General features: G+C 48.6%; 1 protein-coding gene across 3 annotated transcripts in view; it reads left to right on the top strand.

Annotated features, from left to right (window-relative positions):
* Nucleotides 1–21,812, top strand: part of fmnl1 (formin like 1) — a 295,202-nt gene that overhangs the window by 209,396 nt on the left and 63,994 nt on the right. For all 3 annotated transcript variants that reach the window (XM_033035438.1, XM_033035441.1, XM_033035439.1), the window contains 5 exons: nucleotides 970–1,071; nucleotides 3,184–3,409; nucleotides 10,095–10,445; nucleotides 18,197–18,321; nucleotides 19,950–20,152. In XM_033035438.1, coding sequence (XP_032891329.1) covers nucleotides 970–1,071; nucleotides 3,184–3,409; nucleotides 10,095–10,445; nucleotides 18,197–18,321; nucleotides 19,950–20,152 — 1,007 coding nt within the window. The remainder of the gene's footprint in view (nucleotides 1–969; nucleotides 1,072–3,183; nucleotides 3,410–10,094; nucleotides 10,446–18,196; nucleotides 18,322–19,949; nucleotides 20,153–21,812) is intronic.

Raw genomic sequence — 21,812 nt, 5'->3', positions numbered from 1 at the left:
GTGAATGTGTAGGGAGTACAGTAGGGGCTGAGAACTCATCCATGTGGGGTGGGTGGGAGTAGCAGGTTCAGCTTACAAGGCACAGTGAAATTCATTTTTGTATACAGCTGTACTTAAGCAATTAGATACATTTTAAATGAGCATTGCAGATACAGTATGTGTGTAGTAGCAGTACACTGAGGCAGTATACAGAGTCACCAGTTTGGCACCATGTTCAAGTTCCAGTTATAAGTGCTGACCTGACCATGAAGGCCCATTGTCCTGGCGACGTTGCAGGGTCAGCTTGGCCAAGCATAGCCGTGGTGTCCTCCACCGCTACTCCACCACTGTAAGCCACGTCCGGTCCACATGCTCGGTCTCTTGGAGCAGCGGCCGGTCCAGCCGAGCCCCAGGCCTCCAGCGGCCTACTCCATCATCGAGGCCATGCACTCCCTCCCACAGCCGATCTGTTTACTGGCCCTCTGTCCCACTCCTTCTACTCTGAGTGGGTCGACCGGGCGGTTCCCAGTCCATGGCGCAAGTCCTCTGCAACGGGCAGGATGGGCCTTCAGGGATGGTCCTCTGTCACCGGTCCATGTCGAACTAGCCCGGCCTGCTGGTGGGTCTGGCCACGGCTGGCCAGAGCAGTGCACCTGCATAGGTCATGGACTGATCCCACACAGTGAGGCCATTCGGCCTACCAACCCATGCTGGCTCTCTGGCCATTCTTCTGTTGGTCCCAGAACCTCAGTCTTTTGCTGAACACTCCACGCCCTCCCTCTCAAACTGGTAGCTCAATGCATTAAGTCTGTTACCAGCTGTCTGTTCCACAGCAGATGTGGTGGGATGAAGCTGACTGATTTGGGTTGGAATCTGTTTCAAGTCGGGGGATGAGGCAGTAGGAGCGTTGGGTGAATGAAACTGTCTGAACTGCTCCATGCCGCTGGCTGACACTCTGTTCCGGTTTTGTTTCCCATCTTCCTTGCTCAGCTGACAGAGAAGCTGCAGGAAGCAGAGAACGACTCCATGATGAAGATTGTAGCACTGGAGAAGCAGCTGATGCAGGCCCACAAGGAGGTGGAAGGTCTAAAGGTGGGTGTACATGGGGCATCCTAGCACTCCTCTTCAAATATTGACCCTGACGATGGGACTGAGGCCAAGGACATTTCACTTGTGGATGTAGGGTGGGTGGGCAGAGACTGTTGGTCGTATGTGCAGCACTGCGGTGGGGCAGGTGGGTCATAGAAGATCAGAAGACTCTCAGTACATGTTACAAAATGGTTCCTTGTCAGATTGTTGCCTCGATGGAACTCCCTACACCCCAGTGGTGTAAACATTAATTTCTCTAATTTCAAATAACTCCTGAATTCCCCCCCATCCACCTCTCTCCCCCACCCCTCCCCCACCCCTCACCCTTGTCGTCCTACCAGTCCCACTGTTTACATCCTTGTATCCCCCTTGTTATCACACCTTCCACAGCCAACACTAGACCATTATGAGCTCCCCCCTTCCCGAGGTCATCTGTTGCCGACCCTGATTTGTTCTGGCCTTTTCCCGCCTCCACTCATTCACTCTAATCTCTTTCTCTTTAAAACATGATCTCTCGGATTCCACCCTTCCCCCAGCCCTCACATCTGTATTTTCAGTCTGAAGAAGGGTTCAGGCCTGAAACATTACCTAGTCCTTTTCTCCAGAGATGCTACCTGAGCCACTGAGTTACTCCAGCATTTTGTGTCTATCACAAGGAAGTCTTATTCCTACCCCCACCTGCTGCTCCCTCCCTAACACCCTTCAGCCTCTGCAGGAGTTTCCCACTGAGTTTAGCCAGGGCTCTGGACATGAGTGCTGGTCTACTCATTGGTAAGCTCCTCGTCTGCTCTGAGTCCGCTTGCACTGGTAACACTCCAGCTCGCTCCCGGCAACGGCGGCAACCCTCTCCCCCTCTGGTTCAAGCCGGAGTTTTGGAATCAGCAACACGGCATCGCTGCACCCACACGACCTGGGCCAGAGGTGCTGTGACAGGTGACCCGGCACAGACAACACCAGGACTTTCTGCAGGGTTTGATCGGGAGAGTGCTGCTGATTCACTCTCACTGAGCCTGACTCATTCACTCTCGTCTCTTTCCCTTTAAAACACGATCTCCTGGATGCTGTGGAGGTACTGCTCTGAAACAACACCTCCCAGCCTGCCCCATCCACCCACACCTGCCCCATCCACCCATACCTGCCCCATCCACACATACCTGCCCCATCCACCCATACCTGCCCCATCCACCCATACCTGCCCCATCCACACATACCTGCCCCCAACCACACACACCTGCCCCATCCACACATACCTGCCCCAACCACACACACCTGCCCCAACAGCCAACATTTACATTCATCCCATCCCAAACCCAGAAAAGCAAACAACTGGAAGAGGTCAGTGGGTCAAGTACATCTTTGGAGGTGAAGGTCAGGATCGTGCAACAGGGCCGGCAGGGTAAAGGGAAGATGATCAGTGAGTGTATCAGGGAAGTGGTGAGGCAGGCTGGGAAGTGATAGGTGGGACTTGGGGCAGGTATTGTGGACAGGTGGAGCCACCTTGGGCAGGCTGGGAGGTGATATATGGAAACCAATGAGGGTGGGATGATGGTGAGAGGGTGTCAGATAGGAAGGATGAGCCAAAGGGGAAGACACAAAATGCTGGGCTACCTCAGCGGGACAGGCAGCATCTCTGGAGAGTAGGAATGGGTAACGTTTCGGGTTGAGACCCTTCTGAGAGATCCAGGCCGACAGGTTGACATGTGGGAGATGGACAGAGGGAACCACGTGGGGGACAGTGAGCAGTCCAGGTAATGAGCGATAGAAATGGTACAGGGGGACAAAGGGAAAGAGAATGCAGATTTAAGTTTATTATTCACACCTGTACCGAGGTGCAGTGGCAAGCTTTGTTTTACATGCGAGCCAAACAGATCTGATAACACTGCACATAAATACAATCAGGTCAAACATATGTACAATAGGTAGAGCAAAGGGGGAGTTCAATAGTTACACGATATCATTCGCAGAATTGTAGCGCACCAGATCCAGGGACAAAGTGGGAAAGCAGCAGGTGAACGGACACTGGCCAATTCAATGCTGAGCTGTGTGCTGCGTTGTGTTGAGAGGGTTTTGAGCCCATTGGGAGGTGTCATCCTATAACATCTTCCTTTCCCACAGGAGACGTTCAGTGACACTGCAGCCAAGTTGCAGTCTCTGCAGGCACAGGTGACAGACAGTGACAAGCTGGTCCGACTGCACTCTTCCCTGGAGCAGAAGCTCTTGCAGCTGGAGCGGCAGGGTCTGCTCACGGTCCACCGTGGAGCCAACGGCGAGGTGGACATCGATATCATCCCGGTGGTGGTGAAAGAAACTGTTGTAACGGTAGCCCCTGCACCCAGGCAAGGTACAAAGCCCAGACCCTTCCACAGAGCCTGCCCTATGTACACTGCTCATTCTGCCCAATGGTAAACACTCACTGGCCCAGTGATCGCTCAGAGTGGCACAGTGAAGTGGGTAGAGCTGCTGCCTCACAGCACCAGAGTGCTGGGTTCCATCCCGACCTCGGATGCTCTCTGTGTGGAGTTTGCACATTCTCCCTGTGTCCGCGTGGGTTTCCTCTGGGTGCTCCGGTTTCTTTGTACATTCCAAAGACGTGTGAGTTTGTAGATTAACCGGTCTCTGTAATTTGCCCCTGGTTTAGTTTAGTTTAGAGATAAAGCACCTAAATAGGTCCAAGTAGGAGGAGAGAAGTGAGTCAGAGGGGTGAAAACAGTTGAAAAGGAGAGGCAAAACACAGGCAGACTTTACTCAGAGCTGCTGTAGATTTGGAAGCAACAGCAGGCGAAGATAAGCAAGAGAAAACACTGATTGGCTCTAGCCCAAGTGGGAGGAGAGAAGTGAGTCAGAGCGGGGAAAACAGTTGAAAACTGAGGAATTTAGTTTGTAAATTGGTAAATTAGGCAATTTATCAGTCAATATAAGCAAGACTGCTCTTAGGGAGCGGCAGTGAGGGAAGTGCCCTGTGAGTAAAGTGTGAGTCTTTGGCTCGAGAGTCTTCGGAGAGGAGGCTACGCAAAACACTGCAGAGGGAGAGACGAAAGAAGGAGATGTCAGGCAAGCTGATTCAGTGTGATGCTTGCAGTATGTGGGAGGTCAAGGACACTGCTGGTGCCTCTGGCAGCTACAAATGTGACAAGTGCATCTAGGTAGAGCTCCTGAAGGACCGTGTTGGGGAACTGGAGAAGCAAGTGGATGACCTCGGGTTCGTCCGAGAAACGGAGTCGTTCCTCGACAAGTCCTACAGTAAGATTGTTACCCCTAAGGTACTGGAAGAGAGAAGGTGGGAGACAGTGAGAAAGGGAGGGAAGCATGGAATGCAAACGTCCCCGGGTGTTGTACCTCTTGTGAACAGGTTCACCCACTTAGAAGCTGTCGGGACAGAAGACGTTTTAACACTGAGCGGCGGACTGGCTTGCTATGCGAATAGAGCTGTTGAGCCAAAACCAAAAAGGCCAAAGTCAGGCAACGCCATTGTAGTGGGAGACTCCATTGTGAGAGGAATGGACAGGGGTTTCTGCGGCAACAGACGGGATTCGAGGATGGTGTGCTGCCTTCCTGGTGCCAGGATCCAGGATGTCACGGACAGAGTGCAGAAAATCCTCAAGGGCGAAGGTGAACAGCCGGAAGTGGTAGTGCATGTCGGCACAAATGATGTCGGAAAGAAGGGGATGAATATCCTGCAGCGTGACTTTAGAGAGCTCGGAAAAATGCTGAAAAGCAGGACGTCCAGGGGTGTTATCTCCGGTTTGCTTCCAGTTCTTCGTGCTGGCGAGAGCAGGAACAGGGAGATACGGGACCTGAATGTGTGGCTGAGGAATTGGTGCACGGGGCAGGGATTTAGATTCTTAGATCACTGGGATCTGTTTTGGAGTAAGGGGTAACTGTACAAAAGGGACGGATTGCATCTTAACAGGTGTGGGACCAGCATTCTGGCAGGCAGGTTTGCCACTGCTACACGGGTGGTTTTAAACTGAATAAGGGGGGTGGGGTGTCGAATGGGATCGTTGAGGATGGAGTTAAAGGGAAAGGGTTTCTTAAATCTGTGAGTGTAGAGACAGAGGGGTGTAAAATGAGGGCAGAAGCAATAGGTAGCAAGGTGAAAAGTAAAAGTGGCAGGCAGACAAATCCAGGGCAAAAATCAAAAAGGGCCACTTTTCAACATAATTGTATAAGGGGTAAGAGTGTTGTAAAAACAAGCCTGAAGACTTTGTGTCTCAATGCAAGGAACATTCGTAATAAGGTGGATGAGTTGAATGTGCAGATAGCTATTAACGACTATGATATGGTTCGGATCACGGAGACATGGCTCCAGGGTGACCAAGGCTGGGAGTAGAACATCCAGGGATATTCAATATTCAGGAGGGATAGACAGAAAGGGAAAGGAGGTGGGGTAGCTTTGCTGGTTAGAGAGCAGATTAACGCAATGGAAAGGAAGGACATTAGCTTGGAGGATGTGGAATCGATATGGGTAGAGCTGCGAAACACTAAGGGGCAGAAAACGCTAGTGGGAGTTGTGTACAGGCCACCTAACAGTAGTAGTGGAGTTGGGGATGGCATCAAACAGGAAATTAGAAATGCGTGCAACAAAGGTAAAACAGTTATAATGGGTGACTTCAATCTACATATAGATTGGGTGAATCAAATTGGCAAGGGTGCTGAGGAAGAGGATTTCTTGGAATGCATGTGGGATAGTTTTCTAAACCAACATGTAGAGGAACCAACGAGAGAGCAGGCTATTCTAGATTTGGTATTGAGTAATGAGGAAGGGTCTTGTTGTGCGTGGCCCCTTGGGCAAGAGTGACCATAATATGGTTGAGTTCTTCATTAGGATGGGGAGTGACATTGTTAATTCGGAAACAAGGGTCCTGAACTTAAAGAAAGGTAACTTTGAGGGTATGATACATGAATTGGCCAAGATAGACTGGCAATTGATTCTTAATGGGTTGACGGTGGATATGCAATGGAAGGCATTTAAAGACTGCATGGATGAACTACATCAATTGTTCATCCCATTTTGGCAAAAAAAATAATGATGGGAAGGTAGTGCATCCGTGGATAACAAGGGAAATCAGGGATAGTATCAAAATAAAAGATGAAGCGTACAAATTAGCCAGAAAAAGCAGCCTACCAGAGGAATGGGAGAAATTCAGAGTCTAGCAGAGGAGGACAAAGGGCTTAATTAGGAAAGGGAAAATAGATTATGAAAGAAAACTGGCAGGGAACATAAAAACTGACTGCAAAAGCTTTTATATATATGTGACGAGAAAAAGATTAGTTAAAACAAATGTAGGTCCAGTCAGAAACAGGTGAATTGATCATGGGGAACAAGGACATGGCAGACCAATTGAATAACTACTTTGGTTCTGTCTTCACTAAGGAAGACATAAATAATCTGCCGGAAATAGCAGGGGACCGGGGGTCAAATGAGATGGAGGAACTGAGTGAAATCCAGATTAGCTGGGAAGTGGTGTTAGGTAAATTGAATGGATTAAAGGCAGATAAATCCCCAGGGCCAGATAGGCTGCATCTCAGAGTACTTAAGGAAGTAGCTCCAGAAATAGTGGATGCATTAGTGATCATTTTTCAAAACTCTTTAGATTCTGGAGTAGTTCCTGGGGATTGGAGGGTAGTTAATGTAACCCCACTTTTTAAAAAGGGAGGGTGAGAGAAAATGGGGAATTACAGACCAGTTAGTCTAACATCGGTAGTGGGGAAACTGCTAGAATCAGTTATTAAAGATGGGATAGCAGCACATTTGGAAAGCGGTGAAATCATTGGACAAAGATAGCATGGATTTATGAAAGGTAAATCATGTCTGACGAATCTTATAGAATTTTTCGAGGATGTAACTAGTAGAGTGGATAAGGGAGAACCAGTCGATGTGTTATATCTGGACTTTCAGAAGGCTTTCGACAATGTCCCATATAAGAGATTAGTATACAAACTTAAAGCACACGTTATTGGGGGTTCAGTATTGATGTGGATAGAGAACTGGCTGAGAAACAGTAAGCAAAGAGTAAGAGTAAACGGGTCCTTTTCACAATGGCAGGCAGTGACTAGTGGGGTACCGCAAGGCTCAGTGCTGGGACCCCAGCTATTTACGATATATATTAATGATTTGGACTAGGGAATTGAATGCAACATCTCCAAGTTTGCGGATGACACGAAGCTGGGGGGCAGTGTTAGCTGTGTGGAGGATGCTAAGAGACTGCAACGTGACTTGGATAGGCTGGGTGAGTGGGCAAATGCATGGCAGATGCAGTATAATGTGGATAAATGTGAGGTTATCCACTTTGGTGGCAAAAACAGGAAAGTAGACTATTATCTGAATGGTGGCCGATTAGGAAAGGGGGAGATGCAACGAGACCTGGGTGTCATGGTACACCAGTCATTAAAAGTAGGCATGCAGGTGCAGCAGGCAGTGAAGAAGGCGAATGGTATGTTAGCATTCATAGCAAAAGGATTTTTCACACAGAGAGTGGTGAATCTCTGGAACTCTCTGCCACTGAGGGTAGTCGAGGCCAGTTCATTGGCTATATTTAAGAGGGAGTTAGATGTGGCCCTTGTGGCTAAGGGGATCAGAGGGTATGGAGTGAAGGCAGGTACAGGATACTGAGTTGGATGATCAGCCATGATCATATTGAATGGCGGTGCAGGCTCGAAGGGCCGAATTGTCTACTCCTGCACCTAATTTCTATGTTTCTATAGGAGCAGGGAGGTTCTACTGCAGTTGTACAGGGTCTTGGTGAGACCACACCTGGAGCATTGCATACAGTTTTGGTCTCCTAATCTGAGGAAATACATTCTTGCCATAGAAGGAGTACAGAGAAGGTTCACCAGACTGATTCCTGGGATTGCAGGACTTTCATATGAAGAAAGTCTGGATAGACTCGGTTTGTACTCTCTAGAATTTAGAAGATTGAGGGGGGATCTTATAGAAACTTACAAAATTCTTAAGGGGTTGGACAGGCTAGATGCAGGACGATTGTTCCCGATGTTGGGGAAGTCCAGAACAAGGGGTCACAGTTGAAGGATAAGGGGGAAATCTTTTAGGACTGAGATGAGGAAAACATTTTTCACACAGAGAGTGGTGAATCTCTGGAATTCTCTGCCACAGAAGGTAGTTGAGGCCAGTTCATTGGCTATATTTAAGAGGGAGTTAGATGTGGCCCTTGTGGCTAAAGGGATCAGGGGGTATGGAGAGAAGGCAGGTACAGGATACTGAGTTGGATGATCAGCCATGATCATATTGAATGGCGGTGCAGGCTCGAAGGGCCGAATGGCCTACTCCTGCACATATTTTCTATGTTTCTAGGTTTCTATGTCCTTAGGCCCACCAAGTCCGCACCGACCAGTGATCCCCGTACATTAAAACTATCCCACATACACTAGGGACAATGTTACATTCATACCAAGCCAATTAACACACGCCTTTGGAGTGTGGGAGGAAACCAAAGATCTTGGAGAAAACCCACGCGGTCACAGGGAGAACGTACAAACTCCCTACAGACAGTGCCCGTAGTCAGGATCGAACTCGGGTCTCTGGCGCTGTAAGGCAGCAACTCTACCACAGCGCCACCCACCATGCCGCCCTTAGTGTGCAGGAAGTGGATAAGAAAGTGGGATAAAATAGAACTGCAATTCGTTGTCTCTGTACTGTACACTGACAATGACAATTAAAGTTGAATCTGAATCTGAACTAGTGTGAACGGGTGATCAAGTTGGCATGGACTCGCTGGGCTGAAGAGCCTGTTTTCATGTATACCTCTAAAAACTAAAACTCATTGGAGCAGGATATCACAATCATTTTCTTTCTCTGATATGGGACTACACACATTTTCACTGGAGAAAAGCAAGAACCACGATTTTAAAAAAAAATCTGGTTTCTGTGAATGGACAACGTATTTAGTTAAGCATCGAGAACCAGAGGGACATCTGAAAATGAATGAGCTTCAGCTTGAAGCATTTGTCGAACCAGACAGGTCACTGTTCTTCTGAACCATTCTGAATCTTGGAAAACGAGGGAAGAGTCTGCAACCAGTCCCTGGGCTTCCCCACCTGGTGAAGAGCAGACGCACAAGCAAGTCTCACCATAATTTGGCACATGGAGGCATACACTTACAGTCATACTGCACAGAAGCAGGGCCTGGGACCCACCAGGTGCATGCTGGCCACCAAGATCCCTTTTCTTTTGTTCTCCCCACTCTCTGCCAACTGCCCCCTCATTCTACCACTCACTTACCCACCAAGTTCAATTTACAGTGGCCGATGAACCCAACAACCCACATGTCTTTGGGACGTGGGAAGAAGGTGAAGCACTACGTGTGGTCACCAACAGAACATGTGAGCAACACACGCACACCACCGGAGATAAGGATTGACCTCAGGACCGTGGAGCAGTGAGGCAGCAGCTCATGAGCTGTGCCACTGTGCCATCCCAAACCCTTCACATACATGCCCAGCCATTCATAATTATAAATGACATACTCAGAGCTTTTGATAAATATTGAGGACGTCAGCATTCTTTGAACCACCTGTTGATGACATTGAGCTACAGTAGTTTGTAATTTGAAGAGTCTTGGGCCTGTCCCACTTTGGCCGTCAATTACGCGACAGGCCGTTGGCGCGCAAAGATTTAGTTCGGTACAAAATCCTTGAGCGCCGCGCGATACCTACCGTACCGCCCAAGGGTCTTCCATCTGGAGGAGGTCAAGGTGCAGGGGTCGCAGGGCGAGAGGTTAGGGAGACTGCCCCCACTTTACCCGGGGCAGTGAAAGCTAAAATATGTAGGAAGGAAATGCAGATGCTGGTTTACACGGAGGATTGTCCCAAAATGCTGGAGTAACTTATCAAGACAGACAGCATCTCTGGTGAGAAGGAATGGGAGACAATTTGGATTGAGACCCTTCTTCAGACAGCTGTAGTTAAAATTTCTTCTATGTCATCATCTTGCAGCTGGGGTGAATGTACAAACTGTGTCACCCATATTTACACCTTGTAACCACAGCGTGTATTTTTGTGTTTTGCAGATGTGTCTCCAGTGCCAGCTGTGAAGGGTGATGTTACAGATGAAGCCACTGCTGGATCACCTCCCCCTCCCCCACCCCCACCCCCTACCCCATCACCAGCGACCAACGTAGCCCCACCGCCACCCCCACCGCCTCCCCCGCTGCCCGGTGTGCCTGCGTCCACAGCAGCAGCACCTCCCCCACCCCCACCCCCACCACCACCCCCTGGGCTGCCTGGGGCGGGTGCCCCTCCTCCGCCTCCTCCCCCACCCCCTCCCGGTGCCCACCCTCCTGGAGCACACCCTCCTGGAGCACCCCCTCCCCCTCCCCCTCCAGGTGCCTTCTTCAATACAGCAACCAAGGTGACCTCAGGTAAGGGTGACCCACCTGATTAGGGGAGGGGGGGGGGGGGGGAGAGCAATGAGGGACCCTGCGTGGAGGGATCGCCATGAGGGGGGAGTGGGGAGTGGGTGGAGAACACTACAGGACCCGGTGCTGGTACTTTGTGACTTTGTCAGTGCCTTCATGCGGCGACTATTTGCATACCTTGGGTACACAAGCAAAGAATATCACTGTGACTTGTCACACATGACAGTAAAATATTCCATTCCATTCCACTGATGCCCGGTCCACCGATGCTGTAGTCACCACGAATGGTGACCACTGATGGTGTAGTGACCACTGACTCTGTAGTGACCACTGACTCTGTAATGACCACTAATAGTGAGGTGACCACTGATGGTGTAGTGACCACTGACTCTGTAGTGACCACTGACTCTGTAATGACCACTAATAGTGAGGTGACCACTAATAGTGAGGTGACCACTGATGGTGTAGTGACCACAGATGGTGTGGTGACCACTGACATTGTAATGAACACTAAAGATGTAGTGACCACTGATAGTAGCTCAGGACTGCTCTCTAATAGTAAGATTAAACGAGAACTTACCAGTTTGAAGTTTGATCTTGATTTTATGAGGAGTTACGATGAGCGATTACACGAAGAAGGGCCGTCCATCTGCGTGCGCGTCAATCTTCAAAGCAGCGGTGTTAAATCACAGATAAAAAGAAGACCTGAGAATAGTAAGATTGAAGAAACTAGAACTTCCATGTGACCTTGATAGTATGAGGGTGGGAGCGGTGGGCACGTAATCGCTCATTGTAACTCCTCATAAAATCAAGATCAAACTTCAAACTGGTAAGTTCTCGTTTAATCTTACTATTTTACTTCGGAGTCACGTGAGTGACTACGTGAAGATTTCAAAGCTCTATGATTTTACGCCGGTTACGAATCCAGGCGTCACACACTGAATGGATTGACCATGGATGCGTGTAATCGTTAAAGCATTCAGACATTACGCAGTTAAGTAAGGACACTGATGCTTTAAATGAAAGAAACATTTTTAAAAACTAGTTTCCCCTTCCAACCTTGGGGGTAAACTATGGGACAGAACTTAAAATGGTACGTGCAAACACCCCCAGTCCGGTAATAGGTTTGTTATAAAACCGGTGGACCGTTATTTCATTCGTCCATCCTGCAGCCACTAGGATGTTGTCAAGAGGCACGTCCATTGCTCTTGCTGCCGACGTAGATGCAGCCCTGGTGGAGTGAGATTTAACCATATGAACGTTCAATCTGTTACCGCCATTACCCCCTTTGACCATCTGGAGATGGTTTGTGTTGACACCTTCTGGTCTGTTCTGAGCCTCTGTGGTTCTCCGTAACTCTCAGATAGTGGTGTTAGTATGTTACCACACACACAACCGTAGGTCCTCTGGATGTGCCAAGAACTGGATCTCCATCCCTGACATTCCTGGCCTGCTATGTTTATATCAGGTTCCTGATTACGAATGTTATGTTGTTCATATTGGTGGTCATGTGGTCCAACCGTAGCTTTTGCAGTGTCTGGACTCTTTGTCAGCATACCACCTTCAGGGTTAGTTATAGGCGGTCCCCACTGTCAAAGTAGGGTTAGTACCACGCTCACATCCCATGTCCGTGTACCTTGGTCTTAGAGGTATTAGATTATAAATTCTCTTCATGAATTTTGTTGTAAAGGGGTGCGTTCCTATCGACCTGTGCCCTGCTTGCAGCATCAGATAGGAGGAAAGTGCGCCTCTGGCACTATTGATTGCACTATAACTTTGTTTATAGTTATAGTACAGAGTTGATAGGAAACTCCAAGACATCTGTTATCCGAACTGTGTTGTATTTGTTCGGACAGTCCTATGCCTTGAAATGGCCTCCTCAGAATCTGCAGACCAACAAGTTAATACGTTCGTGTAGTGGATGATTACTCCCTGTAACTGGGTTCACTAGGAGGTCCCTGCTCTTGGGTACAGCCATAACTGGCTGGACTATAGTTCCCAATTTTTTTGGGGACCAGGCTTGAGTAGGCCAATCTGGCACTACCAATATGCCTGTGGCTTAGTCTTGCTTGATTTTGGTCAAGCATCGGTTTGTGAGACAATTTTGCGGAAAGCATGCATAAACAATCCTCCCCAATTGAGGGAGAAAGCATCCACTGCCTTTGTTCCTGGATCCTGCTTGCAGGACACATATCTGGGTAACTGATGGTTTAGTCTAGATGCAAATAGATCAAAGCTGGTATGCCAAATCGTGTAGTTATTTCGTTAAATACTGCCTGATTCAACATCCATTCTGTGTTGTTATTAAACATCCGTGATCCAGCATCTGTCACCGTGTTATATCTACCTCGTAGATTTCCGAAATATTCCTCTTGATACACCAGTGCCAAATGAGGTTCGACAATCTATCGTAAGATACAGATTTTACACCACCCTTGTTAGTGGATATGTGCCACCGCAGTGGTGTTATCAATCTGAATTTGAACAAGCATATTGCTACAGAACCCCTTGAGTCCAAATTGTGCCCCCAACAATTCTGGGTAGTTGATTCCATGTGTTGGGGAATTACAGACTCCTGCTCATTCCATCTGCCCCCATAGCTCTAGACTGTGTTAGTGGCTCCCCATCCTTAGCCGCTAGCATAGGTCTGAAGAACCCTTGATGGCTTTCAAGCAAATTTACTTTAAGCTTTCTCACGTTCGTTATCCACCGTAGTTATTCAACAAAGGCCTCTGCTGGCAATCCATAGTTTTGCCAATTTTGCCTGCATGGAATCTGAGTGTTCGTTCCTTTGCTCACTGTAATTCTGGTAATGCAAAGGCCCGTACGTACTGCTGGAAATGCGGCTACTATTTGCCAATTACACTCGCTGTTTACCTGATAGATGGCTAGTATTTGACTATCAGGTCATAGCAGGCTTGATTAATATAGTCGTTTGCCCCTAGGCAAAGTCACCAACATATTTACTGTTTTTGATAGTAAATTCTAGGTAATCAATTACCCTTGTAGGAATCAATTTTGATTTAACTGGATGGATGAGGTAACCAATTCTATCAAACAGGGTTTTGGTTTGCTTTGACTGATGCTTCTGCCAATTCTTGGTGCCTCCAAAATGAAATTGTCCAAATATGCCATTACTATGTGGTTCTGAGACCGTTGTAGACCCAGAATTGGTTTCCGTAGTTTTGTCAATAGTCTAGGAGCTGATGTCAACCCATTTGGCAGATCCATTCCATCCAGTTAAACTTCAAATATCTCCTGTTCTTAGTGAATAGACACCGAATAGTATGCATCTTTGAGGTCGGTGCATGCCATGTGACCATTTTATAGGAAGCTCCTATAAAACAGTAGTTAGACCGTAACAAAATTACTGTTTCTAAAAGTCTATACTGCACAAATGAGTTAAACCTGGATGAAGTGACATCCTCCATCTGTCACATGTCCTGAATGACAATCCTGCCCAAAATTACTGGGCCTGCCTCGAAGACAATTCCAGTCCGAGTTCCAAGTCTGCTTGGAACCTGTGTATGTTGTGCAGTAAAATCATCACTTTATTATCTGGTTTTATTTATTTATTTAATTTAAAAAAAAAAATTTTTTAAACCAGTTCTGAAATTTCATGTTATTGTCATTTTGAACAAGAACACAAGAGTAAATTACCAACATGTAACTGCTCCACAATCCCTTGTTTCAGTAAACACCTACCTCCATGGCTACCGGTGGTCTTGTGGTAAGCCCAAAGGCCCCTGATGCGGATTCCTTTTCTCTCCTTGATTGGGAGTAGGACTGGTAAGGAGTGTGGATTCCATGTTTCTCCCGACCTCTGCTTGGGTCTGGTCTGAAAACCTCATCATACTGAGCCTGCCTTGTAGGACAATTCTGGCCATCATTTTGAGTCTGCCTTGAAAGACGACTCTGATCGTATTTCCGTGCCCAGCTTTCAAGCTACCACCGGATTCAGTGAACCGCTTACCCCCTATGGAGGTGTGGGGTGTGTTGTCGCCTATGCGGATATTCTGCCAACTGCTGGCTCTTGAGGCCATATGCATGCTTCAGTATGTTCATACTTTAAATTCGAGATCAGTTACCTACTGATCATTCACACTCCCCTCCACTGAGAGTGAGGTTTGTAGGCAGCCCTGAAAACAGGTGCTGCTGCAGGCCCCTGAGGATACCTGTGCTGACATGGCCCTTCCAGTGGACCTAAATGAGATTCTAGCTTTGGTCAGACTGAAATGGACCATGAATGCTCCTCACCTCAGAGCAGGAGACATTTGTGCAGCCCTGAAAACAGGTGCTGCTGCCTGCGGGTTCTCCATAATACCCGGGCTGTCAAGAGCTAGATTCCATCCAGGGAAGCACCCAGTGGAACCTGGATGATTGCAGAAGCACTTATTTTCTGTTTGTTTGTATGGAAGCTTATTATTCCTTTTATGTAAAGCATTTTGGTGTTGACTTAAACAGTGCAATATAAGTAAAACTTACTTACTTCCTTTCTTCTGCTTGTCCCTGGGAAGGTTCCCCCCCCCCCCCCCTCTTCTTTGTACTCTGATTCAGAGTGGTTTCTTCCACATGTAATTCCCCCTCCAATGGGGAAGACATTGGGCTGCCCCATGTGCGAGGCTCCCGGCACCGGCACTGCTGTAGGCCGTGCTGATACTGCTCCCTCCCTTGGAGCAGATCATTGTTGGAGCAACTTCTCCATAAGTTGCTCCATATGGGAGAAGTCGTCCTCATACGCTCTCCGTTGAGGGAGGGTATCCCTCTTCCCCGGACTCATCTGAGTCAACGGGTTCGTTTAGACTTGCGGGTGGTATTACGCCCCGCAGGACAACCATGGAGCTCCTGCTCCCGCGCAAAGTCTCCTGCCGATTCTGCTGTCGGCGCTAATGTCGGGAACAAGACCGTCGCCCGCTATTTGGAAAGCTGCAGTCTTCGGCAGCCGACATCCCCGCGGGCCGTCTCCTCGACATCTGGGCTCTGAAAAAAACTTCAAACCCGAAAGAACGCAGGTAAGTGATTCAACTTTCCTTACCTGCTCATCCCGACTCAGTGCCTGCCAGTCCGTCGTGCGTGTTGCGTTCAGACGTAATGACGCGCACGCAGACGGACGGCCCTTCTTCACGTAGTCACTCACGTGACTCCGAAGTAAAATTGTGGTAGGATGCTTCAGTTGCCTGATAACAGCTGGGAAGAAAGTGTCCCTGAATCTGGAGGTGTGCATTTCACACTTCTGTACCTCTTGCCTGATGGGAGATGGGAGAAGAGGGAGTGTGTGTATAGTATTATCTGATCTGATTGGGTAACACACGACAATAATAAATCCAGACGTAGTATTGGTACATTGTAGCATCCAGAACACTTGAGGAACAAAGTCATAGTCATTGGGACGACAGATGGCACAATGGGCTAAGTGTTCGGCTGGCAACCGGAAGGTAGCCGGTTCGAATCCCGCTTGGAGTGCATACTGTCGTTGTGTCCTTGGGCAAGACACTTCACCCACCTTTGCCTGTGTGTGAATGTGTGTGAGTGATTGGTGGTGGTCGGAGGGGCCGTAGGCGCAGATTGGCAGCCACGCTTCCGTCAGTCTGCGTGGCTACAGAAGGGCAGCTGTGGCTACAGAAGTAGCTTACCACCACCGAGTGTGACTGAGGAGTGAATGAATAATGCGATGTAAAGCGCCTTGAGTATTAGAAAGGCGCTATATAAATCCCATCCATTATAGTCAGTTGTAACTAGACCTCTGATTCCCATTTAGTTGCTGTCCTGAGACAGACACAAAGTGCTGGAGTAACGCAGTGGGTCAGGCAGCACGTGGTGACGTTTCGGGTCGGAACCCTTCTTCAGATTGAAAGTAGGGGGTGAAAAAGGTGTTCCGACATGAAACATCACCTATCCGTTTTCTCCAGAGACGGGGCTGACCCGCTAAATTACTCCAGAACGTTGTGTCTATCTTTTCTATAAAGCAGCATCTGCAGCTCTTTGTTTCTACATATTTGGGTCCTGACCTGGTAGTCAAGAGTCAAGAGTCAAAAGAGTTTTATTGTCATGTCCCAGATAGGACAATGAAATTCTTACTTGCTGCAGCACAAAAGAATATGTAAACATAGTACACTGTAAACAACATGATAAACAAGAAAAAACAGTACACACGCACATATATATGTGTATATATGTATATATACGTGTGTGTGTGTATATATATATATATACACACACATACAAATACAGGTGTATTTGTAATACAGGTTGTGCACCTCTATTTGTATGTGTGTGTATATATATATATTATACAAATCCCGCAGCCGCAGCTCCGCGATGTTGGGAGTCGGCGGCCACAGCGCTCCGGAGCTTACCGCACGGTGACCTGGTAAGGCATTGCCCGCTCCCCGCTGGTATCCCAGCGCTGTGGCCGCCGACTCCCAACATCGCGGAGCTGGGGCTGCGGGCGTCCGGTCGCGGGCGGCGCTGGATTTGGAGCGCCGCGCAGCCAGGGGTAGAGTTGCCGGGGTCGGAGCTCCAACCGGCGCCGCCCGCGGCCGGACGCCCGCAGCCCCAGCTCCGCGATGTTGGGAGTCGGCGGCCACAGCGCTCCGGAGCTTACTGCACGGCGACCCGGTAAGGCACTGCCCGCTCCCCGCCTCTCCGACCAGGTAGGGGACTAAGAATTAAAGTTTCCCCCTTCACCCCCCCCCCACACATAAAATCCCTCCAAACTAACTGACTAACATTTAAGCAATGATTTACAATGATTCCCCGGTCTCCGCGGAGGAGGCAGCCACTCCAGACTTTTCAAGCCGCCCGCGCTACCTACCTAATCTACGCTGAAAATCTTCCATTCCGAAATCCGAAAAATTCCGAAATCCGAGAAGTGTCTGGTCCCAAGGCTTTCGGATAAAAGGTTGTGCACCTGTAAAATCATTACAGTTGCACTGAAATTGATGAAGCTGGTGACAGAATTGACATAATTAAAAGTGTGCCCATGCATACAGGAAATAAAACTGAAGGGGATTTCTCCCCGTTGGTCCCAGCTTCTGTTAGTCGACAGCTCGCTGTGGGTGGTGCACAGTGAGGGGAACCCCTGGCCAGCCCAGACTGCCACAGTAGCTCTCTCGCTGGCACCCAGTCACAGTACCAGCCCCAGGCACCGTGCTCTGCAACCCAATGCTGCTGTCAGTCGGTGTACTTGATGGCGATGTTTCCATTGACACAGAGACATTGCTTCACTGGTGCCCTGGGGTATGTTTGCATATTATCTGTGGAGGAAAGAACTGCAGATGCTGGTTTAAACCGAAGATAGACACAAAAGGCTGGGGTAACTCAGCGGGTCAGACAGCATCTCTAGAGAAAAGGAATTGGCGATGTTTTGGGTCGAGACCTTTCTTCAGGCTGAAGAAGGGTCTTGACCCAAAACTTCACCTATTCCTTTTCTCCAGAGATGCTGTCTGACCCACTGAAATACTCCAGCTTTTTGTGGCTTGCATATCTCTTTTTGATTGAACCTTCTCTGCATTGGATGTGCAAGTTTATTTGAAGATTAATCTTGCTTCAGCAGGTCATGCCACCACAGTGCCTAGACTCGAGGAATGTGAATTATGATGCTAGACTTATTATTGTTATTACTTTTTGAAGCCTTTATTATTTATACTGTACCTCCCTCTTTGTGGGGGAGGGTTGAGGTTTGAGTGAGGGCTGTGATGGCACTGGCCAAGGTTGTCCAAGCCACTGACCTCGTTAGCTTTCTCACCCTGCAGCTCTGAAGGTGAAGCAGCCTATTAAAACCAAATTCCGGATGCCTCTCCTCAACTGGGTGGCACTGAAGCCCAACCAGATCGATGGAACGATCTTCATCGGGCTCGATGATGAGAAGCTACTGCAGGTGAGACTGTGCCACTGACACAGAGGGTGGACCTCCCTCTTACCGAATGCTGGCCTCCTGAGCTGCAGCCTGGCTGGTTGGTAGAACCCTCACCTGTGGAGCCACAGGTTGTGGACTCAAGGCATGCTTCAGGCACAGATTAGTGTTGACATGTCCAACATTGCTTCCCTTTAGGTCCAATGTTAAACTCTAACCCTGGACAGTGTAAGGAAAGCACTAGGACATTAAATCTGAGCAGCAGGCTGCCAGTGGCCAATGGTCACTGCCCCAGCTGATCACTACTTGAATCTCAGACTGGGGAAGAAAGGCTAGGAGTGGTGGAGGGGAGGAAGCAGCATCAGTCGCCTCACATCCAGCTGCCCGGACACTCGGGAGTTAGTGAAGGATTTTTGAAACGTCCAGGTCACCCTGGTTTCACCGCTGTGCCACTGTGCTATCCTCACCTGTGACAACACTCCTGGTGTGCTTTCACACAGCGGGTTGCAGAAGAGCAGAATTCTAAGAGTGAAGGGTAGAAGGTCTCTAAATCCTTTCAGTTTCAGGAAGTGTGAATGTTGCATTAAGTGATGCACAGCGGAAATGGTGAGGGAGTGCCCCACAGACAAGGAGCAACCAAGACATCTGTCAGATACACCTTCACCTGTATTATGGTCACCTACTTTATTAAATAGATTCTGCTGCCCATTCATGTGCTCGACCAATTTCAATAAAGTCAACTGTAAATTATTTATTTTCAAAAATTACAGATGCTGGAAATCTAAAATAAAAATAGAAAATGTTGGAAAAACTCAGCAAATTAGACTTTAGAGTCTAATTTGCTGAAGAAGGGTTTCGGCCCGAAACGTCGCCTATTTCCTTCGCTCCATAGATGCTGCTGCACCCGCTGAGTTTCCCCAGCAATTTTGTGTACCTCAGACTCTAAAGACATACAGGTTTGTAGGTTAATTGGCTTGGTATGTTGTAAATTGTCCCTAGTGTGTGTAGGATAGCGTTAATGTGTGGGGATCGCTGGTCGGCTCGAACTCAGTGGGCCGAAGGGCCTTTTTCTGCACTATATCTCGAATCTAAACTAATGTGACGTCAGCCTAATGCTCATGCTCGAACCCTCGTCAGGAGATACGAGGGCGGGCACGTGACGTCATGGGCTAGAGGGAGTGTCCTGATACTAAAGGTCTCTCACAGCGAGACCTTGAGGAGTCGACAGGTAGCTGAGCCCGAGATAACAACCTCGCTCAGCTACAGCAACATTGTATTATAGTTAGCGCACCACCTAACGTGTCACCACTGAATAAATGACTCTTTGACGTCTGACGTCTCACCTTTATTCAACACGTATGGTGCCGCTACACTAAGCTACATTAGGCCGCATCGGTAGAAAGAGAAACAATTAGAAGTTCCTTGAGAAGTCTTTGACCTGAAATGTTAACTGCCACAGATGCGGCCTGACCTGCTGCGTATTTCCAGCATTTTTTATTTCTATCCTTTTATTTATGCTGCACCGTTTCTCAACAGCGAATATTTGAAAACAAAATCATAATATCCTGAATGTTATTAAGGTGCAGGAGAGGAGATGTGAAAGATTCAGTGGATGGTTGATATTGGTGTTGATGTGATCTGTCCTGTTACAGGAGCTGAACATGTCCGAGTTTGAGGAGAAGTTTAAGACCAAGGCTCAGGGTTCATCCGTCAACATCAACACACTGAAAATAAAGGTTTCGCAGAAAGCCAGCAGTAAAATCAACCTGATTGAGGCAAACCGAGCGAAGAATCTGGCCATCACTCTGCGGAAAGGAGGCCTGAAATCTGAGGACATTTGCAAAGCGATTGAGGAGTGAGCTTCTCTACCTGTTCTGTTCAATGTAATGACGTGGAGGGTGGGTGGTTCAGTGTACAGACGTGGAGGGTGGTTCAGTGTACCAGTGTAGAGGGTGGTTCAGTGTACCAGTGTAGAGGGTGGTTCAGTGTACCAGTGTGCAGGGTGGTTCAGTGTACCAGTGTAGAGGTGGTTCAGTGTAGCAGTGTAGAGGGTGGTTCAGTGTACCAGTGTGGAGGGTGGTTCAGTGTACCAGTGTGCAGGGTGGTTCAGTGTACCAGTGTAGAGGTGGTTCAGTGTAGCAGTGTAGAGGGTGGTTCAGTGTACCAATGTAGAGGTGGTTCAGTGTACCAGTGTAGAGGTGGTTCAGTGTCTAATGTAGAGGGTGGTTCAGTGTACCAGTGTAGAGGGTGGTTCAGTGTACCAGTGTGGAGGGTGGTTCAGTGTACCAGTGTGCAGGGTGGTTCAGTGTACCAGTGTGGAGGGTGGTTCAGTGTAGCAGTGTAGAGGGTGGTTCAGTGTACCAGTGTGGAGGGTGGTTCAGTGTACCAGTGTGCAGGGTGGTTCAGTGTACCAGTGTAGAGGGTGGTTCAGTGTACCAGTGTGCAGGGTGGTTCAGTGTACCAGTGTAGAGGTGGTTCAGTGTACCAGTGTAGAGGGTGGTTCAGTGTACCAGTGTAGAGGGTGGTTCAGTGTACCAGTGTAGAGGGTGGTTCAGTGTACCAGTGTGCAGGGTGGTTCAGTGTACCAGTGTAGAGGTGGTTCAGTGTAGCAGTGTAGAGGGTGGTTCAGTGTACCAGTGTGGAGGGTGGTTCAGTGTACCAGTGTGCAGGGTGGTTCAGTGTACCAGTGTAGAGGTGGTTCAGTGTAGCAGTGTAGAGGGTGGTTCAGTGTACCAATGTAGAGGTGGTTCAGTGTACCAGTGTAGAGGTGGTTCAGTGTCTAATGTAGAGGGTGGTTCAGTGTACCAGTGTAGAGGGTGGTTCAGTGTACCAGTGTGGAGGGTGGTTCAGTGTACCAGTGTGCAGGGTGGTTCAGTGTACCAGTGTGGAGGGTGGTTCAGTGTAGCAGTGTAGAGGGTGGTTCAGTGTACCAGTGTGGAGGGTGGTTCAGTGTACCAGTGTGCAGGGTGGTTCAGTGTACCAGTGTAGAGGGTGGTTCAGTGTACCAGTGTGCAGGGTGGTTCAGTGTACCAGTGTAGAGGTGGTTCAGTGTACCAGTGTAGAGGGTGGTTCAGTGTACCAGTGTAGAGGGTGGTTCAGTGTACCAGTGTAGAGGTGGTTCAGTGTACCAGTGTGCAGGGTGGTTCAGTGTCTAGTGTAGAGGTGGTTCAGTGTACCAGTGTGCATGGTGGTTCAGTGTACAGATGTGGAGGGTGGTTCAGTGTACCAGTGTAGAGGTGGTTCAGTGTACCAGTGTAGAGGTGGTTCAGTGTACCAGTGTAGAGGTGGTTCAGTGTCTAGTGTAGAGGGTGGTTCAGTGTAGCAGTGTAGAGGGTGGTTCAGTGTACAGACGTGCAGGGTGGTTCAGTGTACCAGTGTGCAGGGTGGTTCAGTGTACAGATGTGGAGGGTGGTTCAGTGTACCAGTGTAGAGGTGGTTCAGTGTACCAGTGTAGAGGTGGTTCAGTGTACCAGTGTAGAGGTGGTTCAGTGTCTAGTGTAGAGGGTGGTTCAGTG

The sequence above is a fragment of the Amblyraja radiata genome, chromosome 16 (assembly GCF_010909765.2).
Source record: "Amblyraja radiata isolate CabotCenter1 chromosome 16, sAmbRad1.1.pri, whole genome shotgun sequence".
NCBI classification, from domain to species: domain Eukaryota; kingdom Metazoa; phylum Chordata; class Chondrichthyes; order Rajiformes; family Rajidae; genus Amblyraja; species Amblyraja radiata.
Note: the sequence above shows the minus strand (reverse complement) of the source record. Positions and strands in the feature narration are given on the sequence as shown.